Here is a 22,908-nt window from a genome sequence, read left to right on the forward strand (position 1 = left end):
GGGTTCCGTAGTTTTTAGCTCGATCAATCAGATCATGCATACATATAAAAAAATCTAATAAATATAAATATTTAATTGATAGCACACAGATCGAACCCTCTGCCGAAGCTCTACATACTTCTTAGTTCTTACCTAAATAAGACTCCCGACTACTATTTAGAGAAGACAAAACGAAAGCGATAAAAACTTTGATAAGAGCTGCATCAAAGATGAAATTCTACATGTGATAGTTAGAGATGTAGGTGCAAGGGACCTTTCTTCCATGAAAAGAGTTAAGGGAAGGCTGCTAGAATATACAATTATATTGGTGGAATGGGTTGGGGCTCAATTTAGGTTGAGTAAAATTCTTTGACGTTGTCCTATATATGATTTTAATTGGTCGTAATCTATAACAAAGAATGAAGACGCCTTAACCTAAAAGGAGATCTAAGTGCAAGAAAATTTTCTATTTTGATTTTTTCAGTATTAAAATTTTCTAGTATATAACTACGAAGACTACATAAGAAACAAACTTCAACAACTGATGATAATTGCGTTGTTTAACTGTAAGGTTTAGGGTTCTCAGCCACATGAACAGTTTAATGTCTTTATTATCGGTGTCGGACCCTGAGATGTGGATCATCTAAGGCATATTAACATATAACATGGAGTATTCCTCCCTAGTAACTTTGCCGCTCATAATTTATTTGGCAAACTCAGAAATATGATATTTTAAATGAAAGACTTTTCTTTAGATGTAGTTATAGTACACTGAAATTCTATATTATGCTAATTTTCTAAGTAAGAAATGGCATAAATTGCTGGCCCAGTTGGAAAGATATCCTCGTTCCAATTTTACATTTTTTTTTCCTTTCCAACTTTGAAGTTCCAGCGACTGCTACGAACAGGGTATGTACTACTGCGAAGAAATTCAAACCTCTAGCTCGAGGACGTAGTTATCCAATTGATTAAAAAGATCTACATGTAAGGGACCCAAACACGAATTGAACTTGAGTTATGCATCTAGGCAGCAAAAGAAAATAAAAGATTAGGATAAACCAAAAGATACACAAAAAAAGTCCATTTCATTACAAATCTGTTACATGGTAGAGTTTAGTTTTACAACGGGGAAAGTAGGGTATTGGGTATATCACAGTTCAAGGCAAAATGCCTCTAGGGATAATAACATCGCCAATGTTGTTGTGCCATGGATCAGCTAAGTGAGTTGCCAAATTTTCCAATGGTCCTGTTCCTGGGTATGCTGATTGTTGTACACAAAATCCCACGAATGCCAACAACGCAAGCCGACCTAACAAGCATACCATATAAATCAGCGTTAGCAAATAGACCCTCGATCCTGTTGAAGTTAAATCAATACCATATAAATTTACACTATCAGTGCTTATATTGTAACCTAACTTGTTTCTCGGGTGACAATTTTCACTTTGCATTGATAATTACCTACATTTAGCTTTTACATGGCCTGATAGTGTAAAATCATTTCTCGCTGTCAATAATGTATAGAAGTAGTTTACAAGCAAATCTCCATAATAAGTACTACTTATCATTTTAACCTAATAAAAATAGTAATTAGCTTGCTATCATATGTTAGACTATACTAATATTGTAAAAATCAGCTATACCGTGTGTATATAATTTGAATTCTTCAAAGAAAAATGTGAAATGCATAATAGGAGTGGAGTCAAGTTCTATACCATTTTTGATTTCCTTGACTTTGAGTTCCTCAAACTTTTTAGGGTCTTTAGAGTAGCCCAATGGGTCAAAAGCCCCACCAGGGTATTTCTTCTTCTCAGGGTCCTTCTCCATACTTCTTTGGTGCTCTACAAAAGCAATGGCTAAAAATTCAATGGCTAAAATTGTAGGAAGAGTGCCCCATGGAACGGGCTGGCCCAAATATGTAGCTTGTCCTCCTGGAATGGCAGCCCATTCTTGGGCCTTGACCCAGTTGCCCAAGCCCAATGCCTCTGGAACTAGAATTCCTGGCTGCAAAGTTTTTTATGAATAAAAGATTCATTAGAGAATTCAAAGGAATTTGTTTGAATATGTCCTAATTAACTTGAGAAATTGATTCACATGCACTAAAAAATCAAAAATTACGATAAGAACAACGTTTCTTCACGACTAGTGAATACTATCATTTTCTACGCAAGAAAAGTTATCATTAAGGTAATAAACAGATCAACTCATCAAAGAGAGTAAATGAAATATAATATTAATGTACAAATAGAGGCGGATCCAGAATTTTGGATTTATGAGTTATGATTCTAAGAAAGAGAGTTTACTGCGTTCATTTGTTTACCTTTTCTTAAAATGTAGTAGCATCTAAAAAGAGGGATTGGCGACTAAAAAAAAAACTTACGACAGCAAGCATAGCCCATCTGCAGTGAATGAGTTCAGACTCTTTGTATCTCTCCAAGTTTGATGGTACTTCTCCTAGACCAAGTGGATCAAATCCAAAGTCTCTGCATTCGCCCCAAATTCAATAGTTAAGTTCACAGTAATGAAGAAAAGAAGAGATAGTAAGAAAGTTTCAAATATATATATATATATATATATATATATATATAATATTCCTCAGCCCGAAAAACAATAATGCGGTTCAACGCCCGAGATCAATGCAAACTTTCGTATAATCTTCGTAAAACAAAATTTACATACAACTTGCATATAAAAATAATACTACAAATTATTTATAGTTAACATAGTAAGTGTCATTTTTTCGGGAAAAAAAGAAAAAGAAAGCTCTATTCAAACTGACTTTTTTGTTTTTGGGTATGTTTCAAAATGTTTGACATTATTTTAGTTTTATATTATCACAGGCGTGAGATAAGACTAGGTATTTATTGTTGTTTTATATTCAAGAATTTAAATTAATATAAATATACGACAAAACCTATCAAACTTACTTTTCAACCATTATTTTAATATTTTATGTCTGGTATGACTAACATAACATATAAATTTAAATTAACGATTTAAATTTCGTGCTAGATCAAATATCATCACATCAAATAAAATAAAAATATTATTTTGTTATAAATTACCCGGGAGCTGAACCATCAAGGTAGGAAGGGCGGGGCTGGCCGGGCATCCACTCGGCGGACATGGTGAACCTAGATGTACCATTGGTAGCTCCGGCGGACACCGGCACGGCGACCGCAAATTTAGACTTGGAAGAAGAGAGGACAGAAGGACAAACAGCTGCTATTCCGCAGCTCATCAATGCTTTAGAAGCCATCTCTTCTTCCTTTTTTTTTTTCTTTCCAAAATGAGTAGTGAAAATAGAAAATGAATGTGGTGATGAAGAGAGGGAATAATGGGGGTAGTATAAGGAAGGAGTTTGGGATATAAGAGAATCTGAATGTAGATTGTTACTGGCTAAGGCGACTGGTTTCAGATTTGCAATTGGGCCACGTGGAAGATGAAGTGGATATATTGAAGATATGCGATGGTGATTTTGTGGAGGAGGTTTTTCTAGTTGGAGAAAATATCACACGTGGGGTTCCACAATGGGTTAGATTATTGTCTAATGAGGAAAATTGGTAGATAATACTACGTGAAAAATCTGGCATATTCTTCAATTGTGAGATGATGAGAGAACTTAAGCGACATCAATCAAATTCATTAATCATTGATTCGTTATCCAACTAAACAAACTCGATCTCTCAATTTACTGTTCTAACACCAGAACTGGAATTTCCAACTTTCCAAGATGTAATCCTACTGACTTGCTAACCACTAATGCTTAGTTGGCCCGCCCTTATTCTTTTTCTATAATGGTGTTGTTCAAATTAATATACGCAACTGCCAACTATTTTATTATTATTATTATTATTATTATTATTATTATTATTATTATTATTATTATTATTATTATGTATTTTGTTATCTTCAACCAACACAAATATGAGATAATTCTTTCCTTCAAGATTTAGGTATATGAAAAAACTCTTTCTTGGCTACAATTTGAACCCTAGTCCATTGATATTAGACCACACTCTTAATTGCTTAATGTTTCCTTATTTTTATTAAGTACGTAAAAGGGAGAAGAAGACAATATTGATTGAGGATCTAGCCAGGGACGGACCAACCTTATGAGGTAAGGGTGCCACGCCATCCGCTTGCTTCACTAAAATTCTAACTATGTATGTAAGATATCTATAAGGAAACAGCTATATAAAAATAGTGGCACCCGAAATTCACAAAGTAAACGCAGGTGCCAGTCCGAGGCGGACCCATGATTAGAAGGCTACGGGCGCACTCTTGCATTCAACCCAAATATGCTTTTGTATATAGGGTGTCACTATTAATATATCACTATTTTCTAAAGACATACACATGCACAAAAATTTTGCCGAACTCTCCGGGTGCTCGTGACCCCTCTAATAACTACATAGGCCCGCCTCTGGTGCCAGTGGTTCCGCGTTCCTTTTGAAGGCTATCATTGGCCTGAATGAATGCGAGTTGGATTCCTTGTAGGAGCACCATCTTAGTGTAGACAATAAATTTGTGTCAAGAAAATAATCGAAATCGAAAAATATTGCAACAATCGTAATATTTTATTTCAAATAATTTGAGTATTACAATCTCTATGATTCCTCTTATTCTTTTTTCAAATAATAAATAAATTCAAAGGCCTTTGAGATTGATTTTTGAATCTATATTTGTTGCCACGAACGATGATCTTGAATTCAACCAGCACGAACTTTGTTTTGAACTCGTACTCCTTAAACCTTGATTTGTTCTTCGTTCTTGAGCTTGAGCTTGAACTTGAACTTGATCGCTTGAAGCTTGAAACTTGTAGAGAAATTTGTGGTGTTTGATCCACGAGCTCTCTCTTTCTTGTTGTTATAACTTCTGCTGTCTTTTCTGAGTTATGAAGACCCTATTTATAGTTGTGGAAGAGAAGAGTTGTGATAAGACAAACTCTTTTCGACCAATCGCATTGAAGCATGACAATGCCATGTTTGATTGGCCCAAACATGTCACTTATATACATGATATAATTTCATTGGCCTTTTAATTTGACTTGGCATGCCTTGTCATTTTGACACGTGGCATGATCATATCCACTCTTCCATTTGACTTGGCATGCCACATCATTTGACACGTGGCATTAAACTGGGCCTCTAGGACTTGAGTAATTAATCCAATTATATTAGCCCATAATTAAGACTCTCTGTATGTGTATTTACTATTTTATGACATGCGGGGATGGTTGGTTTAGGTTTGGAAGGGTTCGGGTTGAAATCAGAACACTTAGTTCCTTATTAATAGCCAATAATGGTTAAGTTTGATTTGAGTCAATGTTTTGAGTAAATGACCTCAGAACCGAGAATTGATGGTCCCAATAGGTTCGTATGATAATTTTGGACTTGGTCGTATGTTCTGATCGGGTTTCGAATGACCTAGGAGTGTTTCAGCGCTTAATATTGAAAGTTGGCGCATTGATTTTTTTTTCAAGTTCTTGAAGTTTGGTTTGGAGTAGACTTTCATGTTATTGAGGTCCGTTTGGGATTCTGAGCCTAGGAATAGTTCCGTATGATAATTTATGACTTGCATGTAAAATTTAGCGTCATTCTTAGTTGATTTGATATGAATCGGATGCGCGAAAGTATTTTTAGAAGTTTTTGAGTTTCATGACGAATTCGTGCGTTTTGGCATCTGATTTGCAGTTCTAGATGTTATTTGATATTTTAATCGTACGAGCAAGTCTGTATTATGTTGTTGGATGTGTGAGTGTAATTGGATGGGGTCCCGAGGGCCCCGGATGCGAAGCGGATTGGAATCATACTCGGTTTTGATAATGGTGGACTATTGGTGGCTTCAGGTCTGGTGCGTTCGCACCTGCGTGGAATTGGCCACAGGTGCGAGCTCGCAGAAGAGGCACATTGATCGCAGGAGCGGCCTAGAGTAGGCTGCCCAGTGGTCGCAGAAGCGGAGTACCTACCGCACCTACGAGCTCGTAGGTGCGAGGCAAGCAGTCGCAGGTGCGGGCTAGGCCAAGAAGGCCTAGAGGGTGCAGGAGTTTCTCCGTAGGCGCGAGTGCCTAGATGCGGACAATTTCCGCAGAAGCAGAGTTGGCCAAACTTGGTGAGAACCGTACCTGTGATGGATTTTCCGCAGAAGCGGAAATCACTGGGCAATGAGGTATTTTAATCCGAGGCTTTAGGCCATTTTTCCTCACATTTCATTTGGCCTTGGGCGATTTTGAGAGCAATTTTTTTTTTGGGGGGGGGGGGGGTTTCTCACCTAACATCGTAAGGTAAGTAACTCCCACCTATTTTCAAGTTAATTATGCAGATTTTAGGTAGAATAAACAATGGAAAATTATGAAAACTTGTGGGATTTGGGAAGAACCTAGGATTTTGGTAAATTTGGGATTTTATCACGAATTTGGTGATGGAAATGGGAGAAAATTATATATTTGAGTTCGGGAGTTCATGTGTAACATTTATCTTCAAAATATTTCGGAATCCGAGCACGTGGTCTCGGAGTGAATTTTAGAAATCTTCCAATTTGGGTTGAAAAATTACTCTAATAGCTAATTTGGAGTTCTCGGCGTCGCTTGGAGAGTTCTAGTGAGGTTGGAGAGCCGAATTGAGGACTTGGAACCGAGAAAAGTCTCTTGCCTAACCTTGTAAGAGAAAACTTATCCCCGTAAGCGTATTATTGTTATGTGCTACTTGTGTGGGGAGATACGTACGCACGAGGTAACGAGAGTCTATACGTAGCTATATTTCATGATATATCCGAGTGGACTTAAATTCACATTATGCTTTTAATTGTACTGTTTATGCCCATCATGTGTATTAATTATCTTGATTCGAGCTGAGACTGGGGATTTAAATTGGAATTATTGACTTAGCTTCTTATTTCAGAAAACTGGGGAATACTTGATAAACTACTAAAAATCCATGTCTTCTCGTCTCGCAAGTACTTTTGCGAGCGAGGTAAATTTCTCTACTATAATGGGATCGAGTCATTCATCTCAGCAGTATGATAGCACCACTCTTATGGGATCGGGCCGTTTGCCTCGGCAGTATGATAACACCACTCTTATGGGATTAGACTGTTCGCCTCGGCAGTCTGATGGTAACACTATTCTTATGGGATCGGGCCATTCATCTCGATAATACTGAGTACCACTATTCTTATGGGATCGGGCCGTTCGCCTCTGCAACTTCGTGCTTAATATCGAAACGGGCTCTGGTTTGGGTTTAATTGAGTTAGTGCCCCCACAGTCAGTTATGTTATGTTGGGAATGTGATACAGACTCCTGATTTTATTTATTGTGGTTGCTCTTATTTGTTTCATTGATACTTGTTGTATACTCACCATGTCTACTTTATGCACTTATATTATTATTGTTGACCTCTAGTAAGTGTCAAGTCGACCCCTCGTCACTACTTCTTCAAGGTTAGACTAGATACTTACTGCGTACACGTTATTTTTCGTACTCACGCTACACTTCTGCACTGATGTGCAGGTACTGAGACAGGTTCTACCAGTGGTCACGCGGGCGCGTAGCCGATCATCTACGGAGACTTAGTGGTGAGCTTCTTGCCTTTCTACGATCCGCAACACCGAAGTCTCCTTCTATCTTATTTACTATTCATGTCTATCACTTTCGGAAAGTAGTTTTAGTAGTGTTGTATAATCTCTAGATTTGATCATGTACTTGTGACGCCAGGTTTTAGGAATTTATAGCATTTATGTACTGCTGTACTCGTTATTTCTATCACCGCAGTGTATGTACTCATTATGTTAGTATTCTGTTTAAAATGACTTGACACAGTTGCATGGAATCTAGTTTAATTAAAAATATGTTTAAAAAAGGGGGTAAATAAATAGTAGTTTCACTTGTGGGCTTGTCTAACGGCGACGATAGGTGTAGTCTCGACCTATTACGGATTTGGGTCGTGACAAGAGTTGTGAAGAGGTTACATACATTACAACAAGAGAAGTAGAATATCAGAGGTGTTATATAATCAACTCAAAATGAGGTTGAAGATATTCAAGGAAAAGTTTCAGTTGCCGAGACTTAGACCTCTTCATATGACAACATAAACTTGCTGACTGTTGATGATTCGGCCAATCTGGAGGAGAAGAAGAAGAACCTGGAGGCTAGCTGTCAAGAATTAATCAAGTACAAATTCTGTTTAGATTAGACTATTAGCATTATCTCCCATTTCTTTTTGCTAGATTGACCTAGTGGATATTAATTCCATCATAAATAAGACTGCTTCTCTTATTCACATTCATATTTATCATCTTTAGTCGCATTTATATTTATCAGCTTTACGCGCTTGTAGTAAAAGGTTCATATCTTGCTGTGGGAAAATCCAAATATCAAACCTTTTGATTTTCCAAAATTAGACTTCAATATCTAAAAAATATCTAAAAAATAAAATTGAACACCTTCAAAATCAACCTTAAATTCAGACGTGTTGATAGTTTTAGAGTTGCAAGGCTTTACCAAGAAAATTATATCTTGATGTAGGAATATCGAAATCACGAACCGTTCAATTTCTTGAAAGCTAAACTTCAAAATCTAAAACATATCCAAAATACCTCAAGGATAGTTTCAGATAATAGTTCGAAATCAACTTTAGATTCTAATATACCGGCAGTTTCAAATTAGCGCGACTTCGCCAAAACTTTTATGTCTTTAGTATGGAAGCCTCGAGATCACGAGACTTTACTTTCTAGAAATTGGAATTCAAGAGCTTTATTCTCACCAAATATATTGGGTCCAAGTCTTACTGAATTTGAAACACCGTACCAGACAATTTTCCTTCTTATAGTTGTGTTCCCTTTTTAATGCCTCTTTTCCTTTCCCTTTTTTCTTAGGGCAGAGAGCAGATTTGAAGACCAACAAACTTGAAGGTTTGGCGAACATGAAAATATAACGAATCACCGAACTTCAATGCCAATACTTGGGCCTCCTAGAAGGCTATAATCAACCCATTGAAGATACCAATTTACCATAGAGGCTTGCCTCCTTCAAATCAAATGGGATCCAAAGTTCAATAGAAGAATGGTGTTTCACCTTGATTTTCAAGAGTTGATTGAATGGATTACTGTAATGACCCGGCCAGTCGTTTTGAGAGTTATAGCCAAGATCCCCTATTTATTGCTTTCCCCGTATCTTTTTATGCTTATGTGACTTGCCGGGAGGTTGTTGTTGTGATTTCGGAGTGAATTGGGACACTTTGTCCCTAAACGGAACCTTAAGTCTTAGGATTTTTGATAATAGTCGAAACTGTGTAAAGACGACTCCGAAATGGAGTTTTGTTGGTTCCGTTAGCTCAGTTGGGTGATTATGGGCTTAGGGGCGTGTCCAGATTGTGTTTTGGAGGTCTGTACCTGATTTAGGCTTGAATTAGCGAAAATCGAATTTTTAGAGATTTTGACCGATAATGGACTTTTTGATATCGGGGTCAGATTCCGATTCCGGAAGTTGGAGTAGGTCCATAATGTCTATTATTGCTTGTGTGCAAAATTTGAGGTGAATCTGACATAATTTGATAGGTTTCAACATCAGTTGTAGAAATTTAAAGTTTCAAGTTTATTAAGTTAGAATCAGATGGTGATTCGTGTTTTTTGCGTTGTTTGATGTGATTTGAGGGCTCGACTAAGTTCGTATGGTATTTTAGAACTTATTGGTATATTTGGTTGAGGTCCCGGGGGCCTCGGGTGTGTTTCAGATGCTTTACGGATTGAATTTGGACTTATGCAAATTTGCTAAAGTTTTCTGGTTTCTAGTGTTTTCGCACCTGCGGTGGGGAGACCGCAGGTGCGAACTCGCACGTGCGGAAGGAGGAGCGTAGGTGCGGTTTGGTCAAGCTTGGTCTGTGGGCGCAGGTACGAGATTAGCCCGCAGAAGTGGAGCCGCATCTGCGGAAGATGGAGCGCAGAAGCGGACTGGCCTGGAGCTTGTGGATCGCAGAAGTGGAAGATATCCGCTGGAGCGGGCGCGTAGATGTGGCCCCTTGCTCGCAGATGCGGACCTCGCCCCCTTAATTCATTTTCGCACCTGCGAGGGAATTTCCACAGGTGCGACTGGTGGTCCGCAAATGCGGAATTGGTGGGTAGAAAAGATCAATTTCGAGGGTTTGATCTCATTTTCATTTTAGGTCTTTGAGAGCTCAGATTGAGGCGATAATTTGGGAGATTTTTAGAGGAAGCTTTTGGGTAACAATTCTTAACCCATTTATGGTTATATTCCACTAATCTATCACTAATTTTATCTTTTAATTTCAGATTTAGGGTGTTCATATTTTGTGACTTTTACCCGATTCCGAGACGTGGGCCCGGGTTGACATTTTGGGGCGATTTTCTACTTTCTTGCTTTAGCTTTGATTTCAGTAATTAGATTAGTTTCTTGTAGTGTATTTATGGTATGCAATTGATTTTGGCTAGATTTGGGCCATTCGGAGTCGGATATTCGTGGAAAAGGCATTATTACCGATTAATTGAGCTTGGTTCGAGGTAAGTGGCTTTCCTAACCTTGTGTGGGGGAAATCCCCTTAGGATTTGTTACTGTTGTCATATGCGAGCGCCGTGTACGTGAGGTGACGAGTATGTACACGGGCTATTTGTTATAAAACCCAATTTTTACTGAGTATCAATCTGTTTTTCTTTTAATTTAAGTTATACTGTTTAAATGAGTATTAGTCTGTTTTTCATTCTTAATTGAACTATTCCAATATGTGTAGTTATCCTGTTTAGTCTAATATCACATGTCTACGTGCTTTAACTGCTTATTTGAACTCTGTGAAACATGCCTAGTTGATTCCTGCTTTTCCTTGTTCTTTATCAGTATAACTGTAAAAATCTTGCTGTTAGCTGTTGTATTTATCGGTTTGAGCTGTGTGTTTACTTTTGAAACTACGAGGTGTTTCCTCGGGAGTTCTTCCTTCATATTTACTTTTGAGACTACGAGGCGGTTCCTCGGTTGTTCTCCCTGCACATTTACTTTTGAGACTATGAGACGGTTCTTCGGGAGTTCTCCCTGTACATTTACTTTTGGGACTACGAGACAGTATCTCGGGAGATCCCCTGCTGTTTACCCCTGCGTGATGTACTGTTGCCTTGCTGTATTTCCTTTTGTTAAATTCCAGTCTCTTATTATACTGTATATTCTCCTGCCTTATTTATTATTTACCAGTGAGCCTGACCTGACCTCATCACTACTCGACCGAGGTTAGGCTTGGCAATTATTGGGTACCATTGTGGTGTACTCATGCTACTCTTCTGCACATATTTTGTGTACAGATCCAGGTACTTCTTATCAGCATCGCTATTAGCTGAGAGTGCTTGCTGTTGTAAGGAGACTTCAAGGTACATCTGTCGCGTCCGCAGACCCCAGAGTCCCCCTCTATTCTATCCTATGTCATTTACCTTTTTGTACTTCTTTTGTTAGATTCTGGTGTATAGAGATACTAGTTTCCTTCTGTAGCTTGTGACTCATGATGTTCCGGATTTTGGGAAGACTGTGTATTTATAGAGTATTGGTTATTGTACATATCGAGCGACATTGTTACTAGTTATCCAACTGTCCACTGTTGTTAGTTGCCAAGTTTTACTTTTGTTTTGTTATTTTCCGCAATTTGTTAGGCTTACCTAGTCATAGAGACTAGGTGCTGTCAAGACATTATATGGAGGGAGTTTGGGTTGTGACAAGTTAGTATCAGAGCTCTAGGTTCATAGGTATCGTGAGTCACAAGCCGGTTTATTAGAGTCTCGCAGATCGGTACAGATACGTCTGTACTTATCTTCGGGAGACTATGGAACTGTTAGGAAAAATTACACTTCTTTGATTCCTTGTAGTGCGAAATTGTTGACTTCAAAATTCTAAACTTCTATATTTTATTCTCTCACAGATGGTGAGGACACGTACATGCGGATCTGATACCCAGGAACCCGTGCCCCCTGCTAGAGCCGTGAGAATCCGGGGCCGGGGTAGAGGCCGAGGACGTCCACGCGGTGTAGCCAGAGCACCCGCCCGCACTATTACAGAGGAGCCCCCAGTAGCTCCAGCTGGAGGGCAGGCACCTGAGGTACCTGTTGCTGCACCAGCCCTCCAGGAGACTTTAGCCCAGTTTTTGAGCATGTTCAACACCTTAGCTAAGGCTGGATTGATTCCACTTGCTCCTGCCACATCTCAGGCTGGGAGAGGAGCACAGACTCCCATCGCCGGTACCCCAGAGCAGTGAGTTCAGGTATACCAGGCCCCAAAGTTCATCCCTATACAGCCGGTAGCTCCGGTTCAGCACGAGACTAGGACAACAATTTTTTAGGCAGAGCAGCTCAGACTTGAGAGGTACAAGAAGTACCACCCTCCCACCTTCAGTGGATTGGCGTCAGAGGATGCCCAGGGTTTTCTGGAGGAGTGTCACCGTATTCTCTGCACTATGGGTGTAGCGGAGTCGAGTGGGGTTTTCTTTACTATATTCTAGCTTAGAGGAGAAGCATATCAGTGGTGGCGTGCTTATAAGTTGAGTAGTCCGGATGAGGCAGCTTCACTTACATGGACTTAGTTCTCGAACATAATTTTGAGAGAGTATGTCCCTCAGAGCCTCAGGGACGCATGGCGCGCAGAGTTTGAGCAGCTGCGCCAAGGTGCTATGACTGTGTCAGAGTATGCAGTTCGTTTCAGTGATTTGAACTGACATGCACCAGCCTTGGTTACCACAGTTCGAGAGAGGGTTCATCGGTTTATTGAGGGACTCCACCCTAGTATTAGGATTAGTATGGTCAGGGAGCTGGAGATGGATATTTCCTACCAGCAGGTTGTGAGTATTGCTAGGAGATTGGAGGGCATGCTTGCTCGGGATAGAGAGGAGAGGGAGGCCAAGAGGTCTCGAGAGTCTGGCACTTACAGTGGTACTCGTGCCCCAGCTGCAGTTTGCCATGGTAGGGGCTATGGGAGTCGCCCCGTCCATTCAGCACTTCCAGCCGCCAGTGGTATTCCGGCCCCATCGAGGCCCCAGGAGCCTTATTATGCACCGCTAGTATCTAGTTCACCTCCTGCACTGGGTGCTTTTAGCGGTCAGTCCAACAGACCTGGCCCGAGCCAGTCATAGCAGCCACGCTCTCTGAGAGCTTGTTTTGAGTGTGGCAACACTCGCCATCTGGTGAGGGATTGCCCCAGACTTAGGAGGGGTGCACCTCCACAGACTTCTCAGACACCATATTCTCCACTGGGTCCTCAAGCTATGATTCCAGCACTAGCTATCGCCCCACCTGCTTAGCCAGCTCGAGGTAGAGGTCGGGGAGGTCAGGGAGGTCGAGGTTGCCCTAGAGGAGGAGGCCAGGCCAGATATTATGCTCTTCCGACTCGTACAGAGGCAGTTGCTTCTGACTCTGTTATTACAGGTATTGTTCCGATCTGTCATGGAGACGCGTCGGTCTTATTTGATCCAGGCTCTAGATATTCCTATGTGTCCTCTTAGTTTGCCCCGTATTTGGGCGTATCTCAAGATTCCTTGAGTTTCCCTGTTTATGTGTCTACTCCTATGGGAGATTCTCTTGTTGTGGACTGCGTGTATCGGTCGTGTTTGATTTCTCTTAGTGGTTTTGAGACCAGAGCCGATGTATTATTGCTCAGTACAGTAGACTTTGATGTTATCTTGGGCATGGACTGGTTGTCGCCTCATTATGCTATTCTTGATTGTCATGCTAAGACCGTGACGCTGGCTATGCCAGGTCTACCATAATTAGAGTGGAGAGGTACCTTATAGTATACTCCCAGCAGAGTTATTTCATTTCTTAAAGCTCAACGAACGGTTGAGAAGGGGTGTGATGCGTATCTAGCTTATGTGAGAGATGTTAGTATTGATACCCCTACAGTTGAGTCAGTCCCAGTAGTGAGGGACTTTCCAGATGTGTTTCCAGTTGATCTTCCGGGCTTGCCGCCTGACAGAGATATTGATTTTGGCATTGATTTGTTGCTGGGCACTCGGCCCATATCTATTCCTCCGTATCGTATGGATCCTCCTGAGTTGAAGGAGCAGTTACAAGATTTGCTTGATAAGGGCTTCATTCGGCCCAGTGTGTCACCTTGGGGTGCTTCTGTCTTGTTTATGAAGAAGAAGGATGGTTCTATGCGTATGTGCATTGATTATCACCAGCTGAACAAAGTTACAATGAAGAACAGGTATTCATTGCCTCGTATTGATGACTTATTTGATTAGTTACAGGGTGCTAGAGTGTTTTCCAAGATTGACTTGCGCTCAGGCTATCATCAACTGAAGATTCGAGGGCCAGATATCCCGAAAACTGCTTTCAGGACTTGGTATGGTCACTACGAGTTCCTTGTGATGTCTTTTGGGCTGACCAATGCCCCATCAGCTTTTATGCACTTCATGCACAATGTGTTCCGGCCCTATCTTGACTCTTTAATCATCGTGTTTATTGACAACATTCTAGTGTACTCCCGGACTCGGGAGGATCATGAGCAGCACCTGATGACTGTGCTTCAGACCTTGAGAGAAAAGAAGTTATATGCAAAATTTTCAAAGTGTGAGTTTTGGCTAGACTCAGTGGCATTCTTGGGTCATGTAATATCGAGTGATGGGATCCAGGTGAATTCGAAGAAGGTGGAAGCAGTGCAAAGTTGGCCTAGACCGTCATCAGCTAAGGAGATCCGAAGTTTTCTTGGTTTGGCGGGGTATTATCGTCGTTTTGTAGAGGGTTTCTCATCTATTGCAGCACCTATGACTAGGCTGACCCAGAAGGGTGCTCCGTTCAGGTGGACAAAGGAGTGTGAGGAGAGATTTCAGAAGCTCAAGATAGCTTTGACTACAGCCCCAGTATTGGTATTACCCACAGGTTCGGGGTCTTATACTGTATATTATGATACATCGCGGATTGGTCTCAGTGTGGTGTTGATGCAGGATGTTAGGGTGATTTCCTACGCGTCCAAATAGCTGAAGGTGCATGAAAAGAACTACCATATCCATGACCTTGAGTTAGCAACTATTGTTCATGCCTTGAAGATTTGGCGGCACTATTTGTATGGTGTCCCTTGTGAGATTTACACCGATTACAGGAGTTTGCAGCATCTGTTCAAACAGAAGGATCTTAACTTGCGTTAGCGGAGGTGGTTGGAGCTGCTTAAGGATTATGATATCACCATTTTGTACCATTCCGGGAAGGCCAATATGGTGGCCTATGCCTTAAGTCACCGAACAGAGTGTTTGGGGTAGTTTAGCATATCTACCAGCAGTAGAGAGGCCATTGGCGTTGGATGTTCAGGCCTTAGCCAGCCAGTTTGTGAGATTGGATATTTCTGAGCCGAGTCGAGTATTGGCTTGTGTGGTCTCTCGGTCTTCTCTTTATGATCGTATCAGGGAGCGTTAGTATGATGACCCCCATCTTCTTGTCCTTAAGGACACGGTCCAGCACAGTGATGCTAAGGAGGTCACTATTGGGGATGATGGTGCATTGAGGATGCAGGGCAGGCTATGTGTGCCTAATGTGGACGGTTTGCGTGAGTTGCTTCTCCAGAAGGCTACAGTTTGCGGTACTCCATTCATCCGGGTGCCGCAAAGATGTACCAGGACTTGAGGCAACATTACTGGTAGAAGAAGATGAAAAAGGACATAGCGGAGTATGTAGCTCGGTGTTTAAATTGCCAGCAGGTGAAGTTTGAGCATCAGCGGCCAGGTGGGTTGCTTCAAAATTTAGAGATTCCAGAGTGGAAATGGGAGCAGATCACTATGGATTTCGTTGTTGGACTCCTACGGACTCAGCGGAGGTTTGATGTAGTTTGGGTTATTGTGGATAGGCTGACATATGTGGCTTGTATGGTAGGCGATGTCGGTCTTCAGTGGGTTGGTTAGAAGCTGGGTGAGGTTAGATTATTGGGTACAGACTTGGTTCAGGATGCCCTGGATAAGGTGAAGGTGATAGAGGATCGATTTCGCACAGCCAAGTCCAGACAGAAGAGTTATGCAGATGGCACCATATGTGGCTTTGTATGGTAGGCGGTGTCGGTCTTCAGTGGGTTGGTTCGAGCCGGGTGAGGTTAGATTATTGGGTACAGACTTGGTTCAGGATGCCCTAGATAAGGTGAAGGTGATTGAGGATCGATTTCGCACAGCTAAGTCCAGACAGAAGAGTTATGCAGATCGGAAAGAAGGGCAAGCTGAAGGGCGTCACCCATGAAGGGTGTTTTGAGGTTCGAAAAGAAGGGCAAGCTGAGCCCAGGTTTATCGGCTCATTCGAGGTGTTGCGGTGTGTTGGGGAGGTTGCTTATGAGCTTGCCTTGCCTCCCAGTCTAGCAGGGGTTCACCCAGTATTCCATGTTTCTATGCTCCGGAAGTATCACGATGATCCGTCTCATGTGTTGGATTTTAGCTCAGTCCAGTTGGACAAGGATTTATCTTATGTTGAGGAGCCGGTGGCTATTTTGGACAGGCATGTGCGAAATCTGAGGTCAAAGAACATTGCTTCCGTAAAGTTTCAATGGAGGGGTTAGCCGGTCGAGGAGGCGACTTGGGAGACCGAGCATGATATGCACAACCGTTATCCTCACCTTTTCACCACTTCAGGTATGTCTCTATACTCGTTCGAGGACGAACGATTATTTTAAGAGGGGGAGGATGTAACGGCCCGGCCGGTCGTTTTGAGAGTTATAGCCTCGATCCCCTATTTACTACTTTTCCCATATCTTTTTCTACTTATGTGACTGGCCGGGAGGTTGTTGTTGTGGTTTCGTAGTGAATTGGGACACTTAGTCCCTAAAGGGAAGCTTAAGTCTTAGGATTTTTTACCGTAGTCAGAACTCTGTGAAGACGACTCCGAAATGGAGTTTTGTTGGTTCCGTTAACTCCGTTGGGTGATTTTGGGCTTAGGGGCGTGTTCGGATTGTGTTTTGGCGGTCTATAGCTGATTTAGGCTTGGATTGGCGAAAATCGAATTTTTGGAGATTTTGACCGGTAGTGGACTTTTTGATATCAGGGTCAGATTCCGATTTCAGAAGTTGGAGTAGGTCCGTAATGTCTATTATGACTTGTGCACAAAATTTGAGGTCAATCGAACGTGATTTGATAGGTTTCGGCATCGATTGTAGAAATTTAAAGGTTCAAGTTCATTAAGTTTGAATCGGAGGGTGATTCATGTTTTTAGCGTTGTTTGATGTGATTTGAGGGCTCGACTAAGTTCGTATGGTGTTTTAGGACTTGTTGGTATATTTGGTTGAGGTCCCGGGGGGCTCGGGTGTGTTTCAGATGCTTTACGGATTGAATTTGTACTTATGAAATTTTGCTGAAGTTTTCTGGTTTCTGGTGTTTTCGCACCTGCGGTGGGGAGACCGCAGGTGCGGACTTGCAAGTGCGGAAGGAGGAGCGCAGGTGCGGTTTGGTCAAGCTTGGTCTGTGGGACTATGAGAGTTCTCCCTGCACATTTACTTTTGGGACTACGAGACAGTATCTCGGGATATCTCCTGCTGTTTACCCCTGCGTGTTGTACTGTTGCCTTGCTATGTTTCCTTTTGTTAAATTCCAGTCTCTTATTATTTACCAGTGGATCTGACCTGACCTCGTCACTACTCGACCGAGGTTAGGCTTGGCACGTACTGGGTACCATTGTGGTGTATTCATGCTACTCTTCTGTACATGTTTTGTGTGCAGATCCAGGTACTTCTTATCAGCCCCACTATTAGTTGAGAGTGCTTGCTGTTATATGGAGACTTCAAGGTACATCTGCTGCGTCCGCTGACCCCGAAGTCCCCCTCTATTCTCTCGTATGTCATTTACCTTCCGTACTTCTTTTATTAGACTCTATTGTATAGAGATACTAGTTTCCTTCTGTAACTTGTGACTCATGATGTTCCGGATTTTGGGAAGACTGTGTATTTATATAGTATTGTTTATTGTACATGCCGAGTGACATTGTTACTAGTTATCCAACTGTCCACTGCTGTTAGTTGCCAAGTTTTACTTTTGTTTTGTTATTTTTCGTAATTTGTTAGGCTTACCTAGTCGTAGAGACTAGGTGCCGTCACGATGTTATATGGAGCGAGTTTGGGTCGTGACAATTACATTCCATCACACTTCACTCGAACAACGATTGGGGTACTATGTATCTTTTGAACTCATACGATTGAACTTAGAATGAAACTTTAAGCTTTCTAGGTACTTCGGCGAAGGGGATCAGGTCATACCGTTGTGATCACGCAATATTTGCCATATACATAAGATTATTTCTAAAAATCCCCAAAATAATCTTTTTAATTGTCTTTTGATATTTTATATAATTTTAGGAATTCTTCTTTATTTGTTTGTTTGCATTTCTTTGCATTTGTGCACATTTAGGAGTACTTTTATTCATTAAAATATCATCAAAAGTATTTAATTCTCTATTTTTTGGCATTGTAGGCTTTTTAATTGATATTTTTGAGTTTAGGGACATTTTAATTGCTTTTCTAAAAAAAATATAAAAATAAAAAATCATTTTATGCATTTTTAAGTTTACTTAGCTAGCTAGTTTTTTAAGCCCCAATTAGCCTAGTAGGTCAGTTCTGCAAAATAGGTTTAATTAGAATTAAGTGGCTACTTTTGAAAATCAAAGCCAAAGAAGAAAGGAGCTGCTAAGCTTAAAATAGGACCTGGGCCAAGCATTTGGACGGCCCAGTTTTGCATCAAAGACACGTCCAATTCGCCCCAACCCAGGCCTCATATATGGTCCAGCCCTTTCAAAGACCAAACGACCCCGTTTTGACCTAGTTGATATCCGTTGTTCATAAAGATTCATCCAACTGTTGGGAACTAATAATACCCCCCTTATAAATTTCGGAACTAGCCCCTACCCCCAAACGACCTGACAGACCCATTCTTCACCCTCTCTTAACCTCCTCCCTATGCCGCCGCCGGAAATCGCCCACGGCAACGGCCTGTCTCCAATCACCTCCACATTTTCACCAGACAACCACCATATTCTTGTCATCTCATATATCTTCTCCATTCCCCTCAAAACTCTCTAGAGTTTCTCGATTTGTAGATCAACAAACTAAAGCCCTAGATTTTCCCTCCTTTTTAATGATCAACCACACCAGGGCTCCTACGACGATGTTGCTTATATCAATCAACTAGTTTCGTGAGACTTTTCGATTAAAGTTAGTTTCGCATCGTTTCATGGCCGCCGGAATTCGGTCAAAATCCGTTGACTGGCCAGCATCTTCTTCAAGCGATTCCATTCTGTTTCCCTGGCCTTGCAAGAGAAATTGTCACATATAACACTAACTGTATGAGGAAACTCCGGCTAGTGCTTGTGTAACAACTTCTCCGACTTGCCGAAACTTTCTTTTGGCGTCCCATTTAGCTCAAATAGGTATATTTCTATGTTTCTTTTGTTTACAGTTTTGTTTCTTCGATTATCATATTTTCTTTGTCCCATGCTATGATTCTATCAAATCTGATGACTTTAGTTTGCATTAATCATCAATTAGTCAGATTCACATGTCCTCTTTAAGTGTTAATTATTGTTAGTGTTAAATCATGAAATTACAATTTCATTTAGGTGAATTATTGTTTTACTTTGTTTTATCAGGTTTTAGTTAATTTAGGCTAGTTTAATTAGGTTATTGATAGAGTTAGTAAAATTGAGCCTAGGCAGTGTACCTGAACTTGTTCGACCCAGGCCCATATTATGAGTTCTGATAGGTATATTAAAAGAGTTAAAAGAAGTAAAATAAAAGAAAAGGGTAAAAATAGAGAATTTAGGGGGCAATTGTGAAAGCAAAACATAAGGAATCTTAGTTAGTTATTTAGGAAGCTTCTAGGAGGGACTAACTTGCAAGGAAATAAAAGAAATGACCAGGTATTAGGGACTAAAGAGTAAAATAGAAATGGAAAAGGGAGGCAAAAGAAAGAAATTAACTGAAAAGGAATCTCTGCATTTCTGACTCTCACACTCACTCATATAGACACACACACCAGTTACTCATATTCTCATCTACTCTCATTCCTCTAGACTCGCGCACACCTCACTCTTACAAGAGCAAAAAGGAAGCAACTCTCTGAATTCAAATCTGAATTTCAGATCTAGAATACAAAAATTTCAAAAAAAAAGAAGAAGAAGATAAAGCAAAAGAACATTGGATAGAAAAGAGATTTATGTACTGTTCGAAGCTGTTGTTGTTTGTTTCTATCTCCCTGGGTTCTAAACATTGTTGTATTTTAAACATTGTTGTTGTTCGCTGCTTGATTCTGCTGTATCTACCTTGCTGAGCTCCAACCTTCTATCATCCAGCCTTTATTTGACAATTTCTAATCAATTCCTAAACAGCTAGGTACACGTCTTAAATTTATACTTTCTATTCAATTCAAAAAATAAAATTTTGGTTATTTTGTTGTCCAGTTTTACCTACTGCTACCTGTTTGAATTTGTTATTCTCGATCAGGCTTTTGGCACAAATAGGATGCTTGTAAACTCAGTTGAAATGTGGTGATTATGTAATGTAATTTGATCTCATAGTTATTTCGTGAAGTTTACTCGAAATTGATGTTGAAATGCTTTGATTTAGCTAATGCCTAAAATCAACTATGATTTAAACAACAACAATAAAAGTGATCATGAGATTAGTTCTTTGATTTGTATGAACAACCATTGAACATCAAGTGTTATTAATTTGAAGCATAACTGATGACATGTGCCAAATCTCTAAATTTAACTGTTGGACTTCGATTTTTGGTGGCTTTGTTCGTTTGGAGTAATATGCATAGAATTCTGATTTGCTAGAATAATCCAATGATTATTTTTGGTAGAATGAGATGCCATTTGAATGAGTGAAAACCATAGCTTGGAGAAGTTTCTTTTGTGGAGAATATGTAACGGAAGCATGAAAGTAGTTTGTTTTGTTTTAGATTAGCATATCTTGTAATTTATGATATCAATTCTCAGATCTCTTTGATTATGTATGAGACAAAGCTGTTTGATCATAAAATATTTTTGCTTAGTATTGTTGGCCGAATTTTGGCACTGTTGGGCTTACTCTAGAACCCTAGATTTATCTGGGTCTCTAAAAGTGAATTCAGTTTAGTGTAGTTGAAATTGGACTTGTATACTCGTTTGGGGTCATTTAAATCCTATATTTATCATGCCCAGTGACTTTTCAAGCGGTGTAAGGGGTTGCTGGTTCACTAAACAACCAGTTATTCAAATGCTCTCAACAACAAAAAATGTAAACAAAAACCGTTAAGTTAATATTGTCCTTTTTAAATGGGTTACTCTTGTGTATATCTAGCAATTAGCTTCAATAAGCTTTACCTACCCACGAATGAATTTCATAACCCTTTGACCTTTCCAATAATCCCAAATCTTAGAAAATAAACATCTTGGAATACTCGTAGTTGCTTTAGGCATGCTTTAACTAATAATTCGTCATAGTTATAGGTACGGTTCTCGTGGCATAATTGTGACACATAATCCCAAATTCAAGTGCACGTTCACGTGACTTGACCTTACAACTTTAAAATAATAATAAGTAAACATGCCGTAAATCGCGGGTGTATTTCACGCGGCGCGATTTGCGATGTGTATAAAATGATAAGTGTACGACATCATAACTTGTTCAAATAAATTTTATAAGTACTTAAAATGGCCACAATATTAGTTAAAAGCGGTAAAAGGGTAATAACGCACAATAGGTTTAAAACATATAATAGTCAGACAATGAGGCCAGGTGTAATTGTAAAGCGACCGTGCTAAAACCACAGAATTCGGGAGTGCCTCACACCTTCTCCCGGATTAATAGGATTCCTTACCCGGTCTTCTGTGTCCGCGGACCATAAATAGAGTCAAACTTTTCTTGATTTGGGATTTAAAATAAATGGCGTCTTGGGACGTCGTAAATGATTATTCCAAGGGGCGACTCTTAAAAATGAAAATAAATAATCCCATTTCAATAATGTTACTTAAATTTGAAAACTCCGTTTCCCCGCAAAAAGGAAGTGTGACAGCTCTGGCAACTCTGCTAGGGAAACGAACCCAGAACTTCTGGTTCAGGGTTCAGAATTCGATCTTAGATGACTTCTATACATGGATTTTGTATATTATCTGATTTTACGTGTTTGGGCCTAATGTGCTAAATGTCGCTCTTTACCTCTTTAATATTACCGTGAATTGTATATAAACTGTTACAATACCCTCCTTCTATCTGAGTCTTCTATATCTTCCAGGAAGCGCACGCTGGCATGGCTTCTTTTCTATTAGAGTTTCATACCCCTAATTTTAGAACGAGGATTAGATAAGTTACAAAGTCGAATGACCTTTTGGTTCCCGGTACGTTGCCCCCCCTCCCGGCTCGAGTTGTCCACTCGGGTAAGCCAGGTCTAGAACTCCACACCTTAAGGTTTAAACTTAGAAGAACAAAGCCTCATGCTGGATCCCTAGTAGGTACGCTTGTTTGCATCACATGCATTTGACTTTGGGGACTCAACACAAGGGTTGGGTCCATCTAGGACAGGTGTACCCCAAAATAAAAGACCATCCTAATGCATCTTACATGCTACTTGTGCATTTGTTTGATCTGATTTGCATGTTGACCGACTTTTAGAATAGGGAAAGATAATCAAGAAAAACCATGAGAGAGAAGATAGGAGAGAGAAAATTTACCCGGTTCTTGAATGTCACGACCCAAAATCCACTAAAGGTCGTGATGGTGCCTAACACCGCCGTCAGGCAAGCCAACAGTGGATGATTAACTCAATTACTCATTTTCATATTTTTGAAATCAGAATTTCATAAATTAAGTAGTAAGAAATAGAATTTTACATGGTAACTGATAATATGTTCACGACTACAACAATGAACCACCCATAAGCACCTCCAAAATCCGGTGTCACAAGTACATGAGCATCAACTAGGAAATATAATACAATTCAACCTCTGTCTGGA

General features: G+C 40.3%; 1 protein-coding gene and 1 long non-coding RNA gene across 2 annotated transcripts; one reads left to right on the forward strand and one right to left on the reverse strand.

Annotated features, from left to right (window-relative positions):
- Positions 1-1,045: 1,045 nt before the first annotated feature.
- On the reverse strand, positions 1,046-3,326 carry LOC107828640 (chlorophyll a-b binding protein 6A, chloroplastic). The gene is made up of 4 exons (XM_016655991.2): positions 3,045-3,326; positions 2,360-2,462; positions 1,695-1,983; positions 1,046-1,288 (listed from the first exon to the last, which is right to left on the reverse strand). The coding sequence occupies exons 1-4, from the start codon at positions 3,236-3,238 to the stop codon at positions 1,137-1,139; spliced, it is 738 nt and encodes a 245-aa protein (XP_016511477.1). The 5' UTR covers positions 3,239-3,326; the 3' UTR covers positions 1,046-1,136.
- A 15,477-nt stretch (positions 3,327-18,803) lies between these two features.
- Positions 18,804-20,983, forward strand: LOC107828641 (uncharacterized). The gene is made up of 2 exons (XR_001657765.2): positions 18,804-19,341; positions 20,778-20,983. It is a non-coding gene; the product is annotated as an uncharacterized LOC107828641 (long non-coding RNA).
- The last annotated feature ends 1,925 nt before the right edge of the window (positions 20,984-22,908 follow it).

The sequence above is a fragment of the Nicotiana tabacum genome, chromosome 13, assembly GCF_000715075.1.
Source record: "Nicotiana tabacum cultivar K326 chromosome 13, ASM71507v2, whole genome shotgun sequence".
Taxonomy (NCBI): domain Eukaryota; kingdom Viridiplantae; phylum Streptophyta; class Magnoliopsida; order Solanales; family Solanaceae; genus Nicotiana; species Nicotiana tabacum.